The sequence below is a fragment of the Labrus mixtus genome, chromosome 4 (genome assembly GCF_963584025.1).
Source record: "Labrus mixtus chromosome 4, fLabMix1.1, whole genome shotgun sequence".
Lineage (NCBI taxonomy): Eukaryota > Metazoa > Chordata > Actinopteri > Labriformes > Labridae > Labrus > Labrus mixtus.
Window position 1 is genome coordinate 26,662,783 of NC_083615.1, and position 24,242 is coordinate 26,687,024.

The 24,242-nt window shown below is 41.2% G+C and overlaps 1 protein-coding gene across 1 annotated transcript; it reads left to right on the forward strand.

The window, feature by feature from the left end:
- Nucleotides 1-8,259: 8,259 nt before the first annotated feature.
- Nucleotides 8,260-24,166, forward strand: slc23a4 (solute carrier family 23 member 4). Its single transcript, XM_061036694.1, has 12 exons — nucleotides 8,260-8,393; nucleotides 10,214-10,354; nucleotides 10,700-10,857; nucleotides 15,908-16,067; nucleotides 18,416-18,597; nucleotides 18,996-19,116; nucleotides 20,277-20,433; nucleotides 20,528-20,781; nucleotides 21,889-22,053; nucleotides 22,148-22,256; nucleotides 22,353-22,448; nucleotides 23,913-24,166. The coding sequence occupies exons 1-12, from the start codon at nucleotides 8,346-8,348 to the stop codon at nucleotides 24,164-24,166; spliced, it is 1,845 nt and encodes a 614-aa protein (XP_060892677.1). The 5' UTR covers nucleotides 8,260-8,345.
- Nucleotides 24,167-24,242: the final 76 nt, after the last annotated feature.

Sequence of the window (24,242 nt, forward strand, 5' to 3'; positions counted from 1 at the left end):
TCTTTCAAATATATAGACTTCTTCCTGCATGGAAATGATTAGAACACGTAAAAACACCCCTTTCAGACTTTTTGTCACACTTTTTTGACTTGCCAGTTACGTTCCCCGAGATGTCCAGGGCAGGGGTTCCCAAACTTTTCATCCCATGACCCCCCAAAAAAGGATGCGAGAGACGGAGGACCCCCAATGACCCTGGAGGTGGTTAAAGCATTTAACTTCTTCTTAACGTTTAATTTGTATGTACTGTACAATCTTAAACATAAACGTGTCCATTTGATGCATTGCACCAGAGTTAGCTTCGAACTAGTTTACATCTGCAGTCTCTCGGCAGGTCACAATTAAAACATCACATCACAGTAATACAAACATAAACTATAACAAACATAGCAGATTATCACAGAGCAGAAAATCTCACACACACACACAAACGCATGCACACACACACAAAGTAAAATTCTTAAATGCGTTGATTAAGATCAGTGGTTAATGTTGCTATCTAAACACTGACATTACTAAAGAATACAGCAGAGCCTTAAAATAATTAAACAAAATAAAACACACATTGTTACGGTCAAATGTTTTACTTTCATTTCAACACAAATCTCACTTAAAGACTATGACTTTTGACCAAAGTGCTTTACATCAAATAGGATGACAATAGACAAAGCAAAATCAAAGCAGACAGAAAAAAAACAACAACAACAACATAGAAACAAACAAACTCTTATACTGGGTCTGGGAAAGCATACAGATACACTAGACCTCAATGACCGTGATGGGACAAATATGTAATGGGTAAAAAATGCAATTTCAAGTCATTTCAAATTTGTATTTGTGTTGTCCCACACTTTGGGAACCACTGGTCTAGGAGATGAGGGGAGTAAAAATAAAAAATCAAACCCAGGGAAAAGAAGGAGGAACTAAGTATAAGCTCATTTTAAAATAATTAATTTACAAAATCAGAAACACTTCTCAACCAAAAACAAGCTTCTTTTAGAAAAAAACAAAAAAAGAGAAGCTGATGAATCTCAAATGAAAGTACAAAACCAACAAGAAAAATGCACACTAAGGCCTCAATGAACAACCCTTCCTTCAACAGAAGGCGTACACTTAAAGGGATACTTCACCCGTTGAAACATGAATCTGTATTGACATTGGGTCATATATGTAGTAGAAATGTGAAATACATTTTGAAGTTGGTGCCTTCATGACCGAGAAAAGGCAGAAAGTGTATTTTTGGCTCATGTGGATGAAAGACACCAAGGTGCTCTATTTACAGACATTTACTACAACACATAACGCAGTTTCCTCAACTGATTCCGAGATTTCCTCCAGAGGGAATTGTCATCTTGGAAATTCCTGGCAGAAAATGGACTCTATGTCTGTGTCCATAGGCAAACAGTGAGAGCACCTACACTACCAGTCCGCCCCAGCTCAAGCCGCCCCGGGCTCCTCGTCCTCAGGTTTCTAATGATACAAAGCTTAATGCAAATGAAGGAAGTATCCCTTGAAGTTGCTTGAAGGCTGGCTGCCTCCTCTCTCTCATGCTCCTTATACTCTAGCCAGGACAAAGCTGCTAATAAAACACCCCAAAGTTAACATGTTCAGTGTCTCTAAATAAGACAGGACATCTCATTACGGCCGCAGTAGCTCAGTCTGTAGGGACTTGGGTATCAAGACCTGGTGTGGACCAAAGTATTACAAACTGGTGGGGTAACTGGAGAGATGCAACTTACCGAGTACTGCCAAGACGCCTTTGAGCAAGGCACCAAATCCCCAACAGCTCTTGCACACTCCCTGTGTAGCCGTCCCACTCTGACATCTCTCCATTAATGCATGTCCATAGGTCCAAATCATGGCATTTAACAAATCAAATTTACTTGCTGCATATAGGCAACACTTAACGACAAGCAATTCAGGCCTTTTGGCAGAGCACTTCTTTTATAATTAAAGATAATATATTGTAATCACCAAGAACATCAACAGCTGCTTTTGAGAGTCTTTTTCAGCATCATATAGCCTACTTGTTTTTCTCACAGTAGTGGCCAATACTGTACATTTATCAATCCATATCTAAATAGCCCCTTTTCATAACTTATGTTATCTCAAGACACACTTTACAGAAAGAGCAGGTGTAGACTGTACTCATTGTTACATTATCTTCAAAGACCCAACATTAATGGAAGAATGTGCAAGTTTTTGATCCCAGTAAATGTTCACAGTTTCAAAAACTCTGAAAGCAATAATCCAATTACAATTAAAGACAACTTTTTGTAACATCTTCCTCGTCACCTTAATCCCCCTTTCCTTCAAACCTGCCCCCTGTATTGTAATCAAGAATTTCTGTTGCAGTAAGTACCCGTCTCAGACCACACTGAGGTAATCACATCATTAGGATCCTTTTCTCAGAGTTAAAATAAAATCTTTCAGAGCCCATGCTGAGTCCTGTTCGTGTGCTGAGTGGGCTAACGGCCACGTGTTGTAAGGGTTTGGATTTGAAAAAAACCCTGATAATCAGGATGTTACCAGCAGTTCTGGGAGATTAAGAGAGCCAAAAAAAACCCAGCTCTTTTCTTAGAGCTCTAATATTAAAGCACAGCTCTGAGGTAAGCAAATCTAATCTCTTCATAATCCAGGCAAACAGGGAAGCTTTACCAAACCCCTCATGCAGGGCGTCCCAGCTGACTGATAACAAGACTGTAAAATTGCATGCATCTAGCTAAAGCAATCACCAACAATTAGGGCTGATTTAAACGCTTCCAACCGCACTTACCTCCAAACTTGATACACTGAAGATGCCAACACCTGGTGAAGCATGGTGCATTCATGGGCGCACGTTCATGAGAGAACGATCCCCTCAACCAGGAAGTGGACTTCTGGGAGAACAAAGATCGGTAACAAGAAAGAGAAAAAAAAGAAGGTTAAAAATGCAACTTTTCTCAGTTAGAAGTCGAACTTCTGAACCTAAACATACTTCCTCAGCGCACTGCTCTCCTCCTCCCCTCCCTTAGTGTTTTGATCGAGTGCAGACGTTTATTGGATCTCCATTCTGATTCTTTCTTCTAAGTATTTTAAACCTGAGAAAGTCTTTTCTTCGGAAAGTATGACGGTTGTCCTTCATCTGTACGCTTGTGCCGCCACTCCGTCCATTATGTCCCCGAGTGGGCGGGGGCCAGCTCTCTTTTTACCCCCAACGAGGTGGCAGGACTACCGGTTGAACGGGGAGGGACTCAAGTAAAGAAACAAAACATGTATAGAACATATTTACCCTTTGAGAAAATGGCAAAAATCCAAATTTTGAGAAAATGGCAAAAATCCAAACAGTCCGCTGACCTCAATGACTATAAGCAAAGACTTGTCTCATTCTCCTCCGGCCTGAAAACGGCCAAGACAACATATTATCAGAACAAGATATGAAATGCCACAGATACAAGAAAAATGTTTTCTGCTTTTAACTCACTGCTCCAACCACCTCCTCCTCCACCCTCCGATCTGTTCACACCAGACATGTTTGCCTCGTATTTTACTGAAAAGGTTGCAACCATCAGTAACCAGTTTTCTGAGCCTGACCAACTCAGCCCAAAGGCACCAACCAAAAGTGCCTCACTTGACTCATTCTCCTCTCTGACTGAGGATGAGGTCTCTAAGCTTGTGCTAGACTCTCGGCCCACCACCTGTCCTCTGGACCCAATACCATCAAGCAAGTTTTTGTTTGATAACGACGACTTATAAGATGGTTTCTATACTGATTAGAGCTCTCAAGAACTGCCGTCAATGTTGTGCTTTGCCTCTGGTCACTTCCTGTCAGCACCTGTGTGTCCAATCAGACTCAAAGCTGATCGTTTGCTCTTACTGACATTGTTCCCTTTTTTCTAGATCCTTGCTTGTGTTGTACTTACTCTCTGATGTACGTCACTTTGGATAAAAGCGTCTGTTAAGTGAATTGTAGAATTGAGTGATACATGAACAAGCTGAAGGAAGCGCCGTGCCGTCAGTGTGAACACAAAGCTGTGAACAAACCCAGAGGAACTCTGACTTAGATGTCTTGGTCTTGTCTTGGTCTCGGGTATGTCTTGGTCTGGGTTAGTGTGGTCTTGACTTCAACACTACCAACACAAGTCACAGTGTACAGTAGTAAACATACACATATCGACCTCTTCAGTTTGGTGATGAGTAAACAATGTATGAATAAAGATTTTGTTTCCTGGAAACATGAAAACAAGGGTTAAGTTGCTGTGAGTGATTAGTAACTCAAAGCTGCACTCTTCGAAAAATAAGCAGGGTCACAAGATGCAGTGAGTCGCCAAATCAGAAGAAATAACAATTAAAAGTAATACATTTGGCCTGTATTTATTATGAATGACCTCAGCCAGGTTGTCTCTGCTTTGGACTTGTGCAACATGTTACAGTACGGACAACAACTTCATTGTTCTGTTATTCCACGGCCTCTGGTTCTCCTGTTGATACAGTATTAAATCTACTGTAGTGCCATGTTAAACCTGTTTTGTTCCCCTGGTCACATAACATTCCTCAGGACAGAGGATCATTTTTGACCTGAAATACTGACAGAAATAACAGCTGTATGGTCACACTGCTCCTTCCTGCCATCCACATTAAAGCTCCTGTGAGGAGTTTTCTTTAGCTGGTTACGGAACAGACTCAGATACATATTACCGCCTCTATATGACGAGACCATTAGCGACAATAGTAAAGTCAGTAGCTTTTATCTTTAAAATATGATAAACATAGTCTAGACAGTGTCTATCTCAGTTCGGAGGAAGGCAGGAGGTCTTGTAAATGCAGAGGTGTCAGTATGAACAACAGTATTTTGTAAATGTCACAGACAGTTTAGTTTTAGCACATCAGCATAATGATCTTTCCATGACAGGCGGAGCTACGTAGCAGAAACCAGGAGGGTAAGGGGGAGCAGAGGGGGCGCAGTGATGCTTCCATACGAGTCTCACAAAAGTTGCAAATCTTTTCAGCCAATTTTTATGTCTGCGGACACAAGTCATGACCCTCCCTCCCACCTACTAATACGTCAGGTCACAGGCTAATTTTAGATCTTTTATGACACGCCTTCAAATCCAACATGTGCAACACATTAATCTTCAGGGATTGATTGCTCGCTGCCCCTCTCCAAATTTGATTATGAAAAAGTCTCTGAGACAAACATCTGAACTGTCTCTGCAGCTTATTGGGATCATGTGCTGCTGTGTTACAGTTTGACGCAGAGCTCAGATGTGAATTACAGATCAATAACGGGCTCATGCGGTTCACTTCAGGTCGCAGGCTTAAAGAAAGTCCTTCCGTCTTTTCTCTGAAAATGGGGGACAAGCATGCACAAAGATGATTAATGTATTCTCAGAGCTTTGATTAGCTGCTTTAATGAGCACATGACATCGACTGCTTAGTTAGCAGCTTATTTCTCCATCGCTGGCTGTGAGGCTCGAACACATTTAATATCACAGCTCACATGAAACACACACATGAGACATGATATAACAAGCCGATTTTAGCATTTAAGTTGTAATTTTAAGGAATGCCGATTCTCCCAGGCATGGACTACCTGCCATGTGATTGATCCTGGATACAGTAAACTGCATGGAGTCACATGCACACACACAGCAGCAGACCCCATGATGTCTCTGCTCTACTTCTCTCTGTGCTGTGGGAGTTTCATGTGAGCTTCATTTCCTACAACGTCTTCTGTTTAGAGCATATTTACAAGCTCACACTGCTCCAGGGTTCTGACCAAGGCTTCCCCGTTGTCACTTTAACTGCTTTAAAATCCTGCTTAGCTTAAAGATAATTATCAACATGTTAATGCCCTACAGGAACAAGAGACGTTCTCATTCATTCAAACATGCTTTGGTATATCATTTGTAAATCTCGTTGCTGGCATGGTATCAAAACACTCCATCATATGATATTTTGACATTTGTATATATTTTTTAATTTAAAGCACATATGAGTGGTATTGTTTTGCACCATGCAAATACTTCACAACGAGGAGGTTCCTGGTTTGAATCCCCGTCGGACTCTCTCTGTGTGGAGTTTGCATGTTCTCCCCGTGCATGCGTGGGTTCTCTCTGGGTACTCCGGCTTCCTCCCACAGTCCAAAGACTCTGGACTCTTGCTCGTTAGCTTCATTGGTGACTAAAATTGCCCTTAGGGGTGAATGTGAGTGTGGCTGGTTGTCTGTCCAGAGTGTAACCTCGCCCCTCGCCCAATGACAGCTAGGATCGGCTCCAGTCCCCCCGTGACAGGAAAACAACTGATGTTTTGCACTCATTCTTGGAGGGACAGGTACAATAAACATTCACTTATATAAATATGTATATGGCAAATTAAACATGAAATTTAAATTTCTAAGATAGTTAGATTTCTTGACCAGTGTTACGTACTAATGTTTGTTAGTAACATAATACCAAAGTGTTCCTAAAGGAACTGACACTCTTTTTAAGATTTTTCCAGATTCCTCACTCACACATATTTTTCCAGTGACTCTATTTAAAATTGATCTAAAGCTGTTCTCACACATGCACTCCCAAACATCTTTAAAGAATTTAGGCAAGCTACCCCTGAAATCTTCCCTAATTGCTTTCTCGCATATGAAACTGACAGCGGGAGACTTTCCCTGGACTCCTGGGACATAAAACATAAAAAGATTATGTGGAAGTGGCAGACGAAGCAACAGAGACAGTTTTTGCCTTCATATCGATGCTACGTGTAGTTTGACATATTCAGGGTATCAACCAAAGGTCAGAGTATTACATATTGACAGAAAACATAATGAAGCAGTTTCCTTACATGGATGGTCATCACACCTTGAATGTCATCACCCCCACCCACACACGATGAATTGTCTTGAACATTTCCTGCTGCTGGTGGTCTATAGTAGTTATTATGTATAGAGGCTGTGGTCCTGTGGATCCTTCCCCGCGTGTCATTCCCCACCCTCTCGCCCCCTGGTTTCTAACTCTATATCCACCGTCCTATTTCTCCATTAAAGGCGTAAAAAAAAGCCCAAAATTTAACAAAACAAAAAAAAGGCACTTCCTGCTGCGTCCTCACATCAGCTCATCCCTGCTTCACATTTTCAAGGGGGGCTGGCAGGTTCACACAAGCAGCTCATCCCGACAAACATAAGGACGTTTTCAGGAGATTTGAGCATGTGTGAATATGTTTAACAATATTTTAAACTTCTGCAGACATGTGGCATTGTCTTGGAAGCTGAGGTGTTTGTTTCATAACTTTCTATCTCTTTCTGCAGCCTCCAGTGTTTGACCTGGATCCTGACTCAGAAACAGGACATGCACATGAACAGTCCTATGACCCACATAAGGATGCCAACAGAGTGAGAATAAGAGCTTTCAGTGCTGCCACTTTACAAACCCTCTCAAATACATGTGGGCTGCTATAAACCTCTACATTGGCACTAATAATGTTATTGATCTAATTTAGGGGAAATATTGGAACATGGAAAAAAACGTTTACCAAACATTTACTCATCACCAATAACCTGCCTGTTGAAAGCTTTGACCACGTCATGTCATAGTTATTATTAAGTTTGCTTTTGGTACAAAAATAGAGGAAAAGCAAGCAGGACATAACTGAGTCATGCTCTCAAGAATGATTTTTAACTATTCATGATTCATGAACTCAACTATACGATGTCTGACTTTTCTCGTCTTAAACATCAGGTCAGAGCAACCAGCAGGCGCAGTGTTGCATTGAAGATCTGCTCTCAGTGCTAAAAATAAATGCTCTCTTAAGAAATCTTTCGAGGCGTATGATTGTATGATTGTGATTGATGAGTTAATACTGATGGTCTCTTTACTCAGCAGCCTCTACCATCAGTGTGTGAATGTGTAGGTGTGACCTGCGGTGTTAAAGCACTTTGAGTAGTCAGAAGACGAGAAAATAAATACACAAGCTCAAGTCCTTTTACCATTTCTTTTCATTTTGTTTCTTAAGCTCTCACAGGCTCCATAAAGTTCTCCTGCTGTGAGATTAGAAGCAATGAGGACGACAGAGAGAGACAGAAAAGGTCATACCCTGACATGGAGAGCCTGCTGGACGCTGCCTGATCAGCTGCTGTAACTGTTGTAATTGGGTTCACATGAGCTGCTGGTGGGACTCATTTCAATCAACAGGCGCAGCAGTCTCGTGTCTGCTCCTTCTTAGTCCTCCCCCTCCCGTAAACTCCCCCCTCCCAGCCCTCTCCATTCTCTCTCTTGATGTGTTCCCTCCCCTTCCATAAATGTTTATTTTTTCTACTTTTCTGTTGTGTTTTTTCGGGCTCAGAAGACCACCACCTGAGCCTATAGGCTGACCTCGACATGGCTCCCGAAAAGGAAAGTAATGGTGTCAGCAACTATGCATTTACAGTAAGTATTTCAACCTTTTATAAGATTGTTTTCTTTAAATGTGGCATGAATCTTGTGAATCTTCTCCTGATGATTGTGAAGCTTTACCCTGATCGTGTTGTTCTCAAACCAGACTCTCACATTACAACATTTCTCCCTCTGATAAACTGGAGATTAACTTTTCAACAGTTAGGAATGTGAAACCATGCAGATTAATGTAGAAATATGAGTGGCTGGAAATATCACTGGACTGGATAAAGCATGCTGTGTAGCTGTTCAGAGACTAGATGTGGTGCTCAGTTAATCATGAAGTATCCTCATGGTAATGTATTTACTTGTACACATTCTTGCTCCAGCATGCCTTAAAATCACGTTATAAAACCGCGAGTCGAACACGTTTTTAGTCAGAGAAACTGAAGTAGAAACCTGAAATCAAAACATTACACTCTCAAACTTAGAAGTAAAGTTTCTTAATCAGAGAATGTTTACACCTAAAACCTGAACATGTGTCTGCCAGAGCAGGGAGCGAATGTTCTAGTTTAATAAGCAATGCAGTCTAATCATAGACGCTTTTAATATATGAATAGAAAGGACACATTTCAGAATCAGAATCAGCATTGTTGGCGAGGAATGCTTACACACACACACACACACACACACACACACACACACACACACACACACACACACACACACACACACACACACACACACACACACACACACACACACACACAAGGCATTTGACTTTGGTGAACTGTGCTCTCTATGTACAAAAAGTAGAACATGACATTTCAACAATAAACACAAACAGAGACTAATGTTTAGAAGACTAAATGAGACAACAGTGTTGTGGTGAGATGAATATGTAATTATGAAACTTGTAATTCATCAATCTAATGGGGTTCAGTTTCCTCAAAACAAGCCTGTATTTATATACTATATATATTTTTTAAGAATAAACTTGGGGTACCTTTTTTAGCATTCAAGTATTTAAAGATAAAAATAAGTAAAATATCGACTTCCTAACCGAAGGAGACATTTTCATACAAGTTGATTAAACAGAAATGATCAATCTGTATTGAAGTGGATTTTTTTTTAACGTGTTGGCCTCCTCTTCTTTACAGATTGTACATGTGACCAATCCAAGTACATACTCAGAATATCAGAAAAAGTCAGATCGTGTGAGATATAGGCAACCAAAAGGAAAACATCTTATACCAGCTTCAAAAAGGATTCTTGTAAATCACAGAGGTGATGCTTCTCATAAGATTTATTTCCTGCTTCCAGCCTTAAATTTGATGTTTTCCAGGCATAACTCTTGTATCCAGGTAAAAACAGACAACCTAAATTAACTAACTAAATGATGACAGCATCTTGATCAAAAGCACCAAATAATCCATTTACACTTAAAACATGACAATCTTCAGTCTTTATATTAAAGAATAGGTTATCATACTTGGTAAGATTTTCAGTATTTGTAGTGACCTTTGTAAGAAAAAGTAGCAGCTTTTTTAAACGTGATGTATTTCTGCAGAGAAAAGAACTGCAACATGTCAGTTTGTCCCAATGTAAGTATTTGTAAGTCATCTGACTGTGACCTTTTCTAATCCTGCCCCACACATCTGATAAAGGGAAATTAATTCTCTTACATTTCCTCTGATTGCTACGGCTTCTAGAAAGTCCCGAGACCTTACCAGGAAGTGTCAAGATTAAGAAAGTTGTGTGTCGAGCTGGAGACACGGCTTGTGTAAAAAAAAGTTACAATGAAAATGACAGTGAAGCACAATCTGCAGGGAAACGACTCCATATATATCTAACTGACCTCTTTGTATTTGAAGCTCGAAAAGCGTTTCTGTGATCTTCCTGACACAAAACATGGAGAAGCATCGGACTCGTCGCTGCATGGAGACAGCAACAAGTTAGCGTACTGCGTGACGGACGTTCCTCCCTGGTACCTGTGCATCCTTCTGGGCATCCAGGTACGTCTGCTGGGCTGAGGGGGCTTTGCAAGGTCACGTTCTGTAAATGAGCCTGCTGTTATTTCCTGATTTGAGCCTGTTGACTTTCTGGTGTAATGCAAACATGATCGCAGCGTCACATGACAGCGTGTTTTCCTCATGCTTAGTTAGACTTGGTTTTACTTAGACGTGAAATTCGCTTCAGACACAGTTGAGATGTAAAGTCAGTGAAAGTTTGGTTTGTGCATTTAGCAGCTGTGTAAGCAAACACTCAACTGTTATTTCCCTCCCATAACCCTTATACATGTATTCATCAAACATACAGTGAATGCATCTCTCAACACCCCTCTGTGTTCCCTGTTTCAGCACTGTTTGACTGCATTCGGGGGTATCGTCGCCATCCCGTTAATCTTGTCTCAGGGCTTGTGTCTGCATCATGACGGCCTCACACAAAGCCACCTCATCAGCACCATCTTCTTCGTCTCTGGTCTTTGCACTCTGTTGCAGGTCACCTTTGGCATCAGGTAGGAAATGAGAGGATGAGCAGGGAGATTTTTGAATAGCTGAGGCGCTGCTTGTTTTATAGGCAAGGCTAGGCAACTGCTTTTGGGCCCCCTGGCCAGTAGGGGGCCGCCTGTTAATCACAAATGTTCAGATTTTGCAATGACAGTAGTAACATAATGTTGATGAAGACTGGTTAGAGGGGCCCCCTGTGAATGTTCGCCTAGAGACCCAACAGACTCTAGAAGCACCACTGTTTTGTAGGACAGAGATGTTGAGGACTACAGATGTGATTTATAATCTCAATAAGAGCTGCTCAGTGTTTTCCCCCCCTCTTTTCTCTTTTCTGTTGCTTTATGCCTTAATTACCGTGTGCAGCTGCACAGCAGGGTGCATTAAAGTGGAATTAACCATGCTGCTCCCTCTGATTAAAAAGCAGAACAATAACAACTCTCAGCTTTGCCTCTTAACTCCTTTTGAAGAATGAGTTCTGCCAGCATTGACCATGAACAATAGGATATTTTACTGTTAGCGTGGGCACCGCTTCTATTTAAAGGATTATCGGAGTGAATGTAGAACTTTAATTTTAAGATGCTTACATATATTACAGTTTTTTTTTACTTGATCATGTGTTAAATATTTAAGGGCGCTTAACCTGTTTGGTTCAGACAAGCTTGAGTCCGCTTGTCAAGGTGTGAAGCCTGTCAATCAAACCCTGGTGCGGACCGGGTTAGGGTTAGGTAGGTTAGTAACTGTACAGAGACTGCTTGAAAAGGCCGGTCTCAGTCAGCTGTTTGTCTGACTCTGGTGCGGTTAGTTTGTCATTTTAACCCAACTCGTTCTGACCAAACTGCAGGAAGTACTGCGCTTTTTGGATTTAGCCAGCCAGCGTAGCCAGAATCCTCTCTAATCATCATCACTGAACATGTGTTAAAGACCACAGGCAGACCTTACGGGTCTTCAGAAACAGTTTGGGTGGATGAGCAGGTCAGGGTCCAGGAGGACTAACGTGCACCTTCTCCTGAACTGTCTAAATAAGGCGACTCCGGAACAACAGCAGTTGCGTCTCATTTTCAAACTGTATCGTTTGCCTTCAGTGATAAATGCAAACTATTTAAAAACTGATGAGCAGAGCCGACTTCAATCCGTGTAGTCATCTGTCCTTTCAGAAATTGTAAAGTGTTTTTGGAGCAGCCACAGCCAATCAGGAGACGCTAGTCTTTGTTTACTTCTGGGATTTTTCCCGCAAAAAGTTCAGACCAATCAGAGAGCATTTCCTTGCTCATCACACATTTTGGCCTGTGTGAACACAGACCAAACTTAGGGTAATTATGCAGCAATGGAACAAACTGTTTCATGATTCAGACCAGAGCAAACGATCCACAAGTGTGAAAACACCATACCAAAAACATTACTCAGTATAATGACATTTGAGGGGATTCTTTAGGATGCATATTAAACCAGGACAGTGCTTCTTCTTCTCTGTTGCTGCAGCCAAATATAAACTCTCCTCTCACTGCTGAATCTCATTTAGTGCAATGACATGCACACAGAAGTCTTGAAATGTCTGATTTACTTTTGGAGAACTTCAATCTTAAAGCATGTCCTGTTGCTCTGAACATGTACTACGCTTGTGCAGACTCAGCCTGACTTAATATTTGTGTCACAGCAGGATTAGCGGAGGAATTTCCATCTTATTATGTTTGGAATGTAGTTCTTGTTAAATCCACATTCCCCTGCTTTAGCACCACTGCTGCTTTCTTGTCCTTTCTCCAAATATCTGGAGGTCAGCTTTAAGAAAACAATCAGTGACTTTAACGGCAACAGAAGCCAAAAGAAAACAACTCTTATAAACAGGGTCATTTGGGAAGACAACATTAGAAACTCTCCTCAGACATAGTTGCTCTCCATTTATCGTTGTTATTCCCTTGACTCTAGAGAGTCTTCTCTTCTTTGTCACTGTGCATGTAAACCCCTGTTGTGCATTTTGCATCACACATTTTTAAGTTCTGCTTCTGCTGCAGCCTGATGTGAACTGCAGTGTAATGAGGTTTATAACGCAGCAGATGACCTTAACTTTGTTAACTTCTAGACTGCAATCAGTCTAAATTAGAGGATTAGTCTCTCCATCCTCACATGATTTAAATGAACCATTTCATCATATGTTTGTCAAAGACACTGTGGATACAGTTAGATACTTTTTAGGTGGACTTCCAGTAGCTGCACTAAAGCCAAGCAAATTTAAACTTTTAGTTTAATTTCTTAAAGGAGACATTTGCAGCTGAGAAGACAGACTTGTTATATTTTAGACAGTCTATCCAGTAGAAAGGTGAATTTGTTTTAAAAATTGGTGCTACAAAGCCAGAAATATTCCAGAAAAAAACTGGGTCATTCACTTTCTGGGGTTCAAATACTTCATCACCCAGAATGCACTGAGCTACTCCCAGGCTGTTCCCTATAGGATAGGCTGGTGATTAAATGTACATTTTAAAAAAGTGGGTTTCCATTTGGTAACATGTCAGAAAATGAAAAGACAATGTTTTTTGTCAAAATGTACACAGAGAAATGTGCTGCAGTACAATGACTCCATTCTAAGTTTCACATGCACAAGAACTGTACCACAGCGGCACAACCGGCTTTCTCAGCTTGAGCCAACTCCTTCCCTACTTCGTGTTGGGGCTGCTCAGTGGTAGAGGTGGTTGTCTCTCAACTAGAGGTGGGCGATATGGGAAAAATATCATATCACAATTTTTTTTTGGCAAAATCCCGATCACGATTTTATCACAATTTTTTTCATACTGATCTTTTTGAAGCTGAACTGAATTTGTAAGTTACTGACCAGTTCAACCAAACTTATTTCCCTCTATAATGTTTTTAAATGCACAAAAACTGTGCTGACAAGTTTAATCTATTTGAAAAACATCAACAAAAACAACATTGTAGGAGGTCTGGAGGTCTCACCCAGAACAGAAATGTCTTTCCCTCAATTTGATCAATATTTATGCACAATTTGAAGGTTTTCCTCACCACTTTGAAATGATGATTTAGTTATGTGTCCTCTTTTTATGTTCATCAGGAACATTTTCACGCAGTGATGCATTCATTTAAAAACCTGTAGACTTCAAGTTCTTGTGTTTCTGTTCTATTATAGCCCTGCAGAATTCCTACAGCTGGAGCTTTATACAGGCTCTGCAGCCTTTGTTGATTTTTATGACATCATTTAGTTTAGTTTATATATAATCAAACATAATACAGAATGTGTTCATTCTGTGACACATGATCAAAGTAAGTTTTACTGACAGAAGAGTTTAATTCATAGAGGGGGCGGGACACTGTTGATTGACAGACAGACAATCACCATGGTTACTCACTCTGACCTGCCTGCTGCTTTGTAACATCGTTTAGCCTAATCCCTGTAGGTTCCGTTATCACAACAGGTGAGCTTCAGGTGGAGAGGCTTGATAAGTAACTTTTAAAAACTGAGAGAGAGCAGAAAACACCGACAGCAACATTTTAAACACCGGGGTTATATCTCCCATCACTTACTGTCTGAGCTCCGCTCTGTCTGTCTCTGACTGTTAACGTCTCTCCGGCTCGTTAAAAAGGTTTCTTTTGTCGCTATCCGAGATGTACACTTAACTGTGCACACTATGCAGATAAGTTAACTGTTGCTCACAGCGTGTCGGTTTGGAAAAATATCAGAACAGTTGCATATAACCGAGATGGAGTTGTTTTTGCGGACTTTACTTTTAAGTTTTGTTTTTGTTTTCACCGCTGCGGAGCAAAAAAGGAGGAGACGTGTCTGTGTCGGAGCATAAACTGCAGCATGATAGAATAAACACATTAGCCCGGTTCTACGATCTCTCTGCTTTGGCAGAACGTCAGCAAGTTGAAATCCTTCACGATCTAAGATCGTTATATCGCCCACCACTACTCTCAACCAGAAGGTTAGGTGTTCGGTCCCGAGCTCCTGCAGCCATATGTCGTTGTGTCCTTCGGCAAGACATTTAACTCACTTCGCTCCCATTGTCAGTGGGAGCTAAGTTAGTGTCTGTGTATGATTGGATTAGTTAATACTGATGGACTCTTTACACAGCAGCCTCTTCCTACTGTGAATGTGTAGGTGTGACCTGCGTTGTAAGCGCTGTGAGTAGTCAGAATACGAGTCCACAAGTTAATTTACCATTCCTTAGCTGCTGTTATGGGTCCTCTTGCTCCTTTGCACGCCATTATTCCTCAGCACTCTACATGTATTCTGGCTCCTACAAGCGGCCCTGAATGTCTGACTCCAACATCACAGTATTAAAACCGTCTTCCTCTATGCCCACAGTAACACTGCTCTCTGCCATGTTATTCCAATGTGTGTTCTCACCAACTTAACACATACAGTATTTATAGTTATTGAAGGTTGCCAGGATTCAGGAATTTTCAACATCTTTCTGATCAATATGATACAAGTAAAAATATAACTATATTTATAACTGTTTGGATATCATGGTAACATACACTCACTGGCCACTTATTAGGTACAGCTTTGTCATCTGCTTGTTTTTGCAAATATTTAATCAGCGTATCACATGGCAGCAACTAAATGTATTTAGGAATGTAGACATGGTCAAGACTATCTTTTGAAGTTCAAACCGAGCACCAGAACGGGGACAAAAGGTGATTTAAGTGACTTTGAACGTGGCATGGTTGTTGGTGCCAGACAGGCTGGTCTGGGCGCCCAATATTGGGTCATTTCTTACCAAAATTAGCAGTCAATCTCGGATGTGAAGTACCGCCCCTCTCTAGAAGCGACTCTCTTTGGGCGGGCACAGAGACAATGTGGAAGTACAGGGAGCTTTCCTTGCAGTTAACACTGAGAAGAGTGAAACATACTATATATATTGTATGATTATACACAGCTGGTTAAAAGTACAAATATTGTTATGTTTCACCTGTCGCTCCAAGCTGTTTTTTATCGAACTGATGATGTATGACACTGCCTAGAAAAACTCTGATGTCACATGATGTCTGTCTTGCTCATTTTTCTTACCTCCTGACGCCTGTGTCTTTAACTTTTATTTCCAGACTGCCCATTCTCCAAGGTGGCACATTCACATTGCTGTTACCGTCCATGGCAATGCTCTCCATGCCGGAGTGGACATGTCCCGCTTGGACGCAAAATGCGAGCCTGGTCAACACGTCCTCCCCTGAGTTCATAGAAGTGTGGCAGAGTCGCATGAGAGCAGTAAGTAAACCATGTGATGTTTCTAATCACAACTTACTGACTCACTGAGCTTTGGTTTAGAGCTCAAACACAATCAGGTTTCATGGTTGTTGAAACAAGTTTGTGTTGGAGCATTACTTAATCAGAGCTGGGGGGTTTAAAGTGTGGAAGTTTGATCAATAATACATGATTCATGGGTCTAACTGGCTGGGGATGTAAAGCTGTATGCAGTCACTTGTCAAAAGAACTGCGACCTGCTGTCAAACTTACAAAGAGCTACAAGCAGGCGACCGGGGCGATCTTTGGAAGGAAGAGACACTTTTCTAACTTTTGAAAGTTGTTGTACTATTATCCACTTTAAAATTAACTCCTTTTTTAAGATGGAAAAGCATTGAAAAGTTATGCTTTGCTTATGTTAACACGGGGCATCACAGCAATAACATAAACTTAGGTTAATATCTTGTCACTGGCCTTTGAGTCTATCCCCTCCACACGAGTCAACCTGTTGACTGAAGATGGAAACAGTGAAGCCAGGCAACAAAACAGTCAGATTTTAGCAAATTGCTACATTGCTTATAAGGACACTAACCCATCTCAGGCGTATTTTCTTTTTCTTTCTTTATTAGCATCCCCATTAGCACCAGCATGGGGGGTATTCTTCTTGGGGTCCAACACACATCCAGTCATACACACTTGTACGTCTCCTGTGTGATACAACAAAATATCGGGATGCACTCGTGTTGTTTGGATAGGGTGATCATACGTCCCGATTTGGCTGGGACTGTCCTGTTTTCATGCTCTGTGTCCCAAGTCCCCACAAATACCTCTAAAACACACGTGTACCAGTTTGGAACAGTCCCTGTCCCGGTTTAAAACCAACCAAAACAATACACCATGCTTGTAACATTGATTTGTCTGTATGTCAATCAATGCCGTTGCAGAGGTTGTTGCGGTTTAAACAAATAGAAAATTACTAATGCACCACAAGTCAAAGTTCAACACTGATTATATATGTCAATCAATCTCAGGATTGTGGTCATTGCTTAGCTAGCCTAGCTTATCATGCGAACAGGACCTGCTGCATGACGACTGGTAGGCTAGCTGCCATGTCGAAAAGGAAGTCTGTATTTTCCAAAGAGCACCATGAGAGTCACGGCTTCCTTCAAAAAGTACCAGCCAATGAAGATGCTTCTTTTTGAAAGTATCCATTTTCAGTCGCCCACGTTGGAAATGCTGACATGCAAAGCCTTATTAAAACGAGCAAACACAAACGCTATGTAGATCTGATCTACTTCAGTGAGGCAAACGCCACTGACAACCAACTTAAACATGTTGCTCAGGTGGATACCTTTACCCACCAGCTTGCGTGACCAGTGCAGGTCACCGATCTATCGATACATGTGAGTTTGTGGTAAAATGAAAGTGTCCAGATTTGGAGGTTAGATGATATGCTCACCCGATGTTAGGACTCTCTTTGAAACAATTAGCCACAAGGTCTACAGGAAAAATGTTTTTCATTTTGAGAACAGCTGATTAGGTGTATTTGCACAGGGAACAAAAGTGTGACAAGTACATATTATTTTTAAATTTCTTTTAATTCCTTTGTAACAAGAAAAGCCAGAAAAATTACAAAGCTTTTTAATCAGGTGTTAATGAGCAGCACAGTAATGAATCAGCTCTTTTTAAACTTTTTAATGATTTGTTATTAGCAGCAGACAATGGGGGCTGTGTTTTATTAATACTACAATCTGATTATTGTCTGGCTTGAACAGTGGGGGCCAGGGGGTCAGCATTTTTCAAACCTTAAAAAACAGAAGTTGTGAGGAGCATTTTTTCCTAATCTGCCCTTAACATGTGGGGTCCCTCAGGGCTCTGTTCTTGTGCCTCTTCCTTTTCTCTCTGCTCCCACAGGATCCCCTCATCACAAAGTACCTGTCCCACAGCTTTATTTTTGCTAAAATAACACAGCTCTCAGACTTTCCAGCTGCTGTTTCACTCCAGGATGTCAAAGGTTGCCCATAACTTCCTGAGACAAAATTGATTTAAAACTGACATTTGGCTCTTCTTAATCCACTGGTCTTCTCAAACCATATGCATAAAAACAGGTTTGTGGGGAAAGAGAGACTTGGTTGCTCACAAACCACTGGCCTTTTTGGCTGTATAATATTTTCTGGGAGTGCCCTGTGATAAGACCCCATCCAGGTAGAGTTAAAGATATAGTATTACACATACTGAACTTACAGCCCTTTGCACCTTTAATCTCTTACTTCAGAGCTCCGTCAACTCCTGTTAAAAAACATACATGAAGAATTTCAAAGAGTAATGAATATGACTTGACTAAATGCTATCTTTCTTGTGTCTGTCTTTAGCTACAGGGGTCCATCATGGTTGGCTCACTGTTCCAGGTGTTTGTCGGCTTCTCCGGCCTCATTGGCCTCTTCATGCGCTTCATTGGTCCCCTCACCATTGCTCCCACCATCGCTCTCATCGGACTCTCCCTGTTTGACTCAGCTGGTACCAGTGCTGGATACCACTGGGGCATCTCTGCCATGTGGGTAAAAATTCCTAGACAATGTCTTTCCAGAGTTTGAGGTTGTTCTGCTACAGAGTACTCAACAGGTTGGATGTTTGGACCATGTTACATAAAGACATGAAACTGAGAGCTCTGTGTTATTTTTAAGTTTAATGCATTCTTTCCAAACAAACCTTGCTTATACAGTAGCTTACGTTCAATCAGCTTAAGCTTCTCTTGAGCCTAAAGTACAGTCAAGTTTTAATAATAATGAAAAAATCTAGCAAAGCAACAATTTCTGTGGGTAGGAAAGGCTATTAAAAATTCAAATGTTGTTGATTAGACCTCGACTTAGCCTGCTCTGCTAATTCCTACTTCGATTTAATGCTGACGTTTCTTTAAATTTCAATCCATGGCTTTGTCTCTTTCCCACACAGGACCACAGCACTGATCATCCTGTTCTCACAGTACCTCCGTCACATCCCCGTGCCCTTTCCCATGTACAGCAAAGATAAAAAACTACACACCTCCCGTGTCTACGTCTTTCAGATTCTCCCGGTACGTACCACATAATCGTCTGTCTTATATACACCAACCAGCCATAATGTCACAACCAGCTGTGCAGTCAAATGCAATCAAATACAATGGCTCTGGTATAAATTACACTTGACGTGGTATCAAAGGTGTTGATTGTACTTTATGGTTATTGTTGAGGTCATGGTGGTGTACTCAAGTGCATTATATTAGATAAGATAATCCTTTGTTGATCCCCAGAGGGGAAATTCAAGTGTTGCAGCAGTAAAAAAAAAAGACAAGAAGAAGAGCGTGTATACTGTATGAGTACAATTAAAACCAAGAATAGATGGGAAGAAATACAAATGTAATGCATTTACAACCATTAACTAGTAAGTATAAAATAACTTACAGGACATCCAGTCATGTTGTGCAGTAAGTGGCAGGTTAAAGTTAAAATGACCGGTTATGAGATAAAGTGACAACGTTTGAGATAAGTGGACATGGTATGATTAGTAACAGCAGAGTCATGTGAACAGCAGTGTGCATAGAAGTGACATTAAGTCCTGGGTGAAAGTGATACGAGTCCTGGGTATAGCACTTGTGATAGCTACTGTGGGGAATGTCAGTGTTCATGATGAAGACAGACTAAAGGTCCCACTGCTGTTGGACAGTCTGATGGTGGTCGGCTTTAAGTTTAGCACCTGGGGAAAATGCCTGCCAGAGCTCATCATGGAGAGGGTGAAAGGGATGGCTGTGATTTTGTCCTTCATCCCCCTTCTCTCCCACTGGATCCAAGCCGTCCAGTTCCAGTCCAAACACAGAGAGTGCCGTTCTCACGAGCTTGTTAAATGAGCTTGCCTCACTCAGTCTTGATGCCACCCCACCAGCACAGCAAAGAAGAGTGCACATTCACAGGCCAGACTTCTAGAAAGTCTTCAGGAGTCTGTTGCAGATACTGAACGGTCTGAGTCTCCTTAATATTCGCCCCTTACCATCTTTTTGACCTTGCCAACAAAAACTGAAAATGTCACTTCAAAAAGTCAAAATTTTGCCAGAGCAGTTGTATTGGATTGCATTTGATAGACAGGTGGTCGTAATGTTGCATCTGATTTTGTCCTTGATCTGATCAGTGTATGTTATTATCATTCATTATTTCTTTAGACAACAAGACAAGAAAGTTGTTTTTTTCTTCATATCCTCAGGTATTGCTCGGTGTCAGCTTGTCTTGGCTCGTGTGCTACATTTTGACAATATACAATGTGTTTCCTACTGATCCAGACCAGTATGGTTACAGAGCTCGCACTGATCTAAAGGGAGACGTTATGGGCCAAGCCCCCTGGTTCACCTTTCCTTACCCAGGTAACTTGGGGCCTTTTTTTAAAATAAATAAATGGTAAAGGAAATAGCGTAGCCAGGCTGTAACTTCAATGTCATTCTTTGAATCCAATCTCAGGTCAGTGGGGGGTCCCGACTGTGAGCCTGGCAGGGGTGGTTGGCATCCTGGCTGGTGTGATTTCCTCCATGGTAGAGTCAGTAGGAGACTACCACGCTTGTGCCAGACTTTCTGGGGCTCCACCTCCCCCTAAACATGCTATCAACAGGGGTATTGGGATTGAAGGACTGGGCTGTCTGCTGGCTGGAGCCTGGGGAACTGGGAATGGTACCACTTCATACAGCGAGAATGTCGGAGCCCTCGGTATCACAAAGGTAAGATGGACCTCTGTGTAACAATCAATTTGTATCCGTTTATCCAATTAAAAGTTATCTCAAGCCACTTTACAAATAGAGCAGATCTAGACCGTACTCTTTGTTATTTAATTTACAGAGACCTTACATTAATCCAGCATGAGCACAGCACTTTGCAACATTTAGCAAAGTTACATTGCTAAGAAAAAACTTCCATTGACAGAACCAGACTCATGTTGCCATAGAGGTAAAGACAGAGCTAGAGACATACAGAGTACAAACAAGAAGAAAAACAAATGAAACAGCACATTTTCAGCTAACAAGCACCAACCTTTAGAAAAATGGAGCCAATGCAGAATTGCAAAGAACTGCAGTTCATTTAGTCCACTTGAGGCTGGCTACAAAAGCAAATTAATCCCCATTAGGTCCCATATTGAAATAACAATTTTTACAGCAGAATCAAGCATACTGAAAGCCTGGTTCAAATGACACATTTGGTAATAGTTTCTTATTTCTTTACAGGTACACACTGTACAGGGGTTGAGATTTAAAACAAAAAACTTAACTGTTTTAATTTTATGAAGAGAGAGAGAAGAGAAGAGTTATTCAGAAATTTGCATAACCAGTGGCGATGGTGAGTTGACCGACAGGTTGGCGGGTTGTAGCTATTTTCTAGGTGGAGGCCTGCCCTAACTCCATCTCTCTGTCTGTTATTTCTTTGACTGAAAGTCAGGCCGAGATATCATTACAAATTTGGTGACTGCCATCATTCAGCTTTAAAACGCATCTTTAAGGGGATACCAGTTAACCTGGTAGTTATGATGCATGCCCCATGTACAGAGGCTGTAGTCCTTGTTGCAGTGGCCTTGGGTTCGAATCCGGCCTTAGCCCTTTGCTGCATGTCATCCCCCCACTCTGTCTTTCCAGCATTTCCTGTCTCTCTTCAGCTGTCCTTTCCTATAAAGACAAAAAAACCTGCCTCATGAGAAACAAATGGCTCACGTCACTGAGACTACGACGTCCATGTTTTGTACAGCCAATGGCAGCTAAGCATGAATTCTTCTACCTTTTTTGTTAGTTGATAGAATTTGAAAACTTACATTTTTCTCTACTATTTTCTCGTGACAGGTTGGCAGTCGCATGGTGATCGTGGCCGGTGGAGTCTTGATGGTGATCATGGGTTTGTTCGGTAAAGTGGGCGCTATATTCACCACGATCCCCTCCCCTGTGGTCGGAGGGATGTTCCTGGTAATGTTTGGAGTCATATCTGCTGCAGGAGTTTCTAATCTGCAGGTACACACTTTAAAACCATTATGGCCATTTTTTCTACATTGACTACAAAAAAGCGCTTATATTTTCTCTTCTTTTTTTCTCCCCTCATTTGCAGTATGCCGATATGAATTCATCTCGAAACATCTTCATTTTTGGCTTCTCCATGTTCTCCGGTCTCGTCATTCCCAACTGGATATTAAAGAATCAACAAGCTATTGCTACAGGTGCATGAAACATGAATATATATTCTCCAATGCATCATATTTACGAGTTTATTATTTTAAAGAGTTCTGACTTATTTAATTGTGTTGTGATCACAGGTGTGGTTGAACTGGACCAGGTGCTGCAGGTTCTCCTGACCACCAGCATGTTTGTGGGAGGTTTCTTTGGCTTCATACTGGACAACACAATTCCAGGTATTGTTTCATATTTCACTGTGTTATAATAAGTTTATTTAATTTATTAGTATCAACCTTTGTTTTTAAACTTTTACATCACCAAAGTAATCATCTAATCAGATTTACGAAAAGATGCAATTCACAATCTTTGCACTCTGTCCATGGATCCAGCAGGAACATCATGTGATGAGTCAATAAAGAGAAATTTGAGAGGTTTAGTAGTGATTGTAAGGAGCGATAATCATAACAGTGTAAGGGACAATTGATGCATGCAATATCTTGGGCCTGGTTAATAATTTAGTTTGTTCATATTTAGAAGTAGGGTCACCGTTATGAGACATCATCCATTCAAATTTAGGTCTAGAGTTAGCAAAGATTCAGCAACACATGTTTTAAAACTTGTTTTATATTCCTGTTGTCTTAAAGCACCAATATGTTGAAATTTGGTTTGGTGTGCTTTGGCGCCCACCGAAGGTCTCTGAGTGTAACTACACTGCCGTAAACACACACTGCTGTTACGCCTCACCCTCATAGACAACATTCATTTGTTGACAATCAGAGGGGAGAGTTTTTGTGAGAAGCCAATCAACGATGTTGACTGACAAGATTCAGTAAAAATACTGTATTTAGCACAAATCTGACTCTGCTAGCATTTACAGCCCGTTGTCAATGTTTTGGTGTAAAATGGATTTATTGGTTATTTGTATGAAACTTGAGATGTTACTTTGGTTAGATAGATGACCTTCTGTAGCCGGTAAAGCTGCTAAACATGAGACCATCTGTATAATATCTGCAGGGATGTACACTCTGCTTCCTGCTCGGTCACTCTTTCTCTTTTTCTGTTCTTAGCTTCATCAGTCACTGGCCTCTTCCTCTTAGTCTCAGCCGTTGTATCAAACTATACAGAGACGAGCTAACTGGCTGCTTTATCAAACTTTTCAAAAGGATGCTGTATAAACTAGTGCTGTAAAGCTGTACGCAAGCGGTGGACAATTTTGCTTATTTGTGCTTAATTATGGTGCGTTCTAATTGGTAACTCAGAGGGGGGTTGGAGGTGTGTCACTGGAGGAGAGCAGAGGCTTCAGAAAAGACAGCAGTTTGTTGTCTTCTTTGGTTTTAATGCTGGTGCTAAAGGGCGACATCTACTGGATCTAAAAATTGCATATTCTTCCTTTAAAGACATTGTGCTATTGAATCAACCTTTGTAACAACAATTTTTATGCTGAACATTTACATATTCTAGCTTTAAAGCAACATTATGCTTTTTTTTTAGCTCTTTGCAAAGTAGTTTGTAGAGACTGCAAAAATACTGAATGTTCAACTTTATTTTAAAGCAGTTTAAAATTGACAAAAGCATTTCATACTCTTCATTGTAGTAGGAGAGATACGTGTTATATTCCCAGGCTCTTTTTTTTTAAACTAAGAGGCCCTCTAAGTATCCTCTCATGGTATGCTTTAACCCATTTTACACATGTGCAACAGGATCAAAGCATGAACGAGGCATCCTGGCCTGGAACAAGGCTCACGAGGACGACTCCAGCAACACTCTGGAGAGCGGAGAGGTCTACAACCTTCCCTTCGGCCTCAGCTCTTACTCGTCTTCGTCCTCCTGGCTCCGCTTCGTACCTTTCCTTCCTCCTGGTGTGTCCACCTCGCTGGTGAGCGACGCCCTGGAGTCAAAGCGGCCCCTAGGACATCCGGAGCCTCCACAGCTCATCATCGGAGTCACTCTTTGAGAGGTGTTCTCTCCTCAGCGTGGCATTTTGAGGATTTTCTTCCCCCAAACCATACAGTTATAGGCAGCTTAGTTTG

What these genes read in the sequence shown, in the direction of transcription:
- slc23a4 (XM_061036694.1), top strand. Translation starts at nt 8,346, where the DNA reads ATGGCTCCCGAAAAGGAAAGTAATGGTGTCAGCAACTATGCATTTACA. An exon ending in CACTGGGGCATCTCTGCCAT is followed by an intron (nt 18,598 to 18,995) that starts GTGGGTAAAAAT and finishes TTTCCCACACAG; the next exon opens with GACCACAGCACTGATCATCC. An exon ending in GAGCCCTCGGTATCACAAAG is followed by an intron (nt 20,782 to 21,888) that starts GTAAGATGGACC and finishes TTCTCGTGACAG; the next exon opens with GTTGGCAGTCGCATGGTGAT.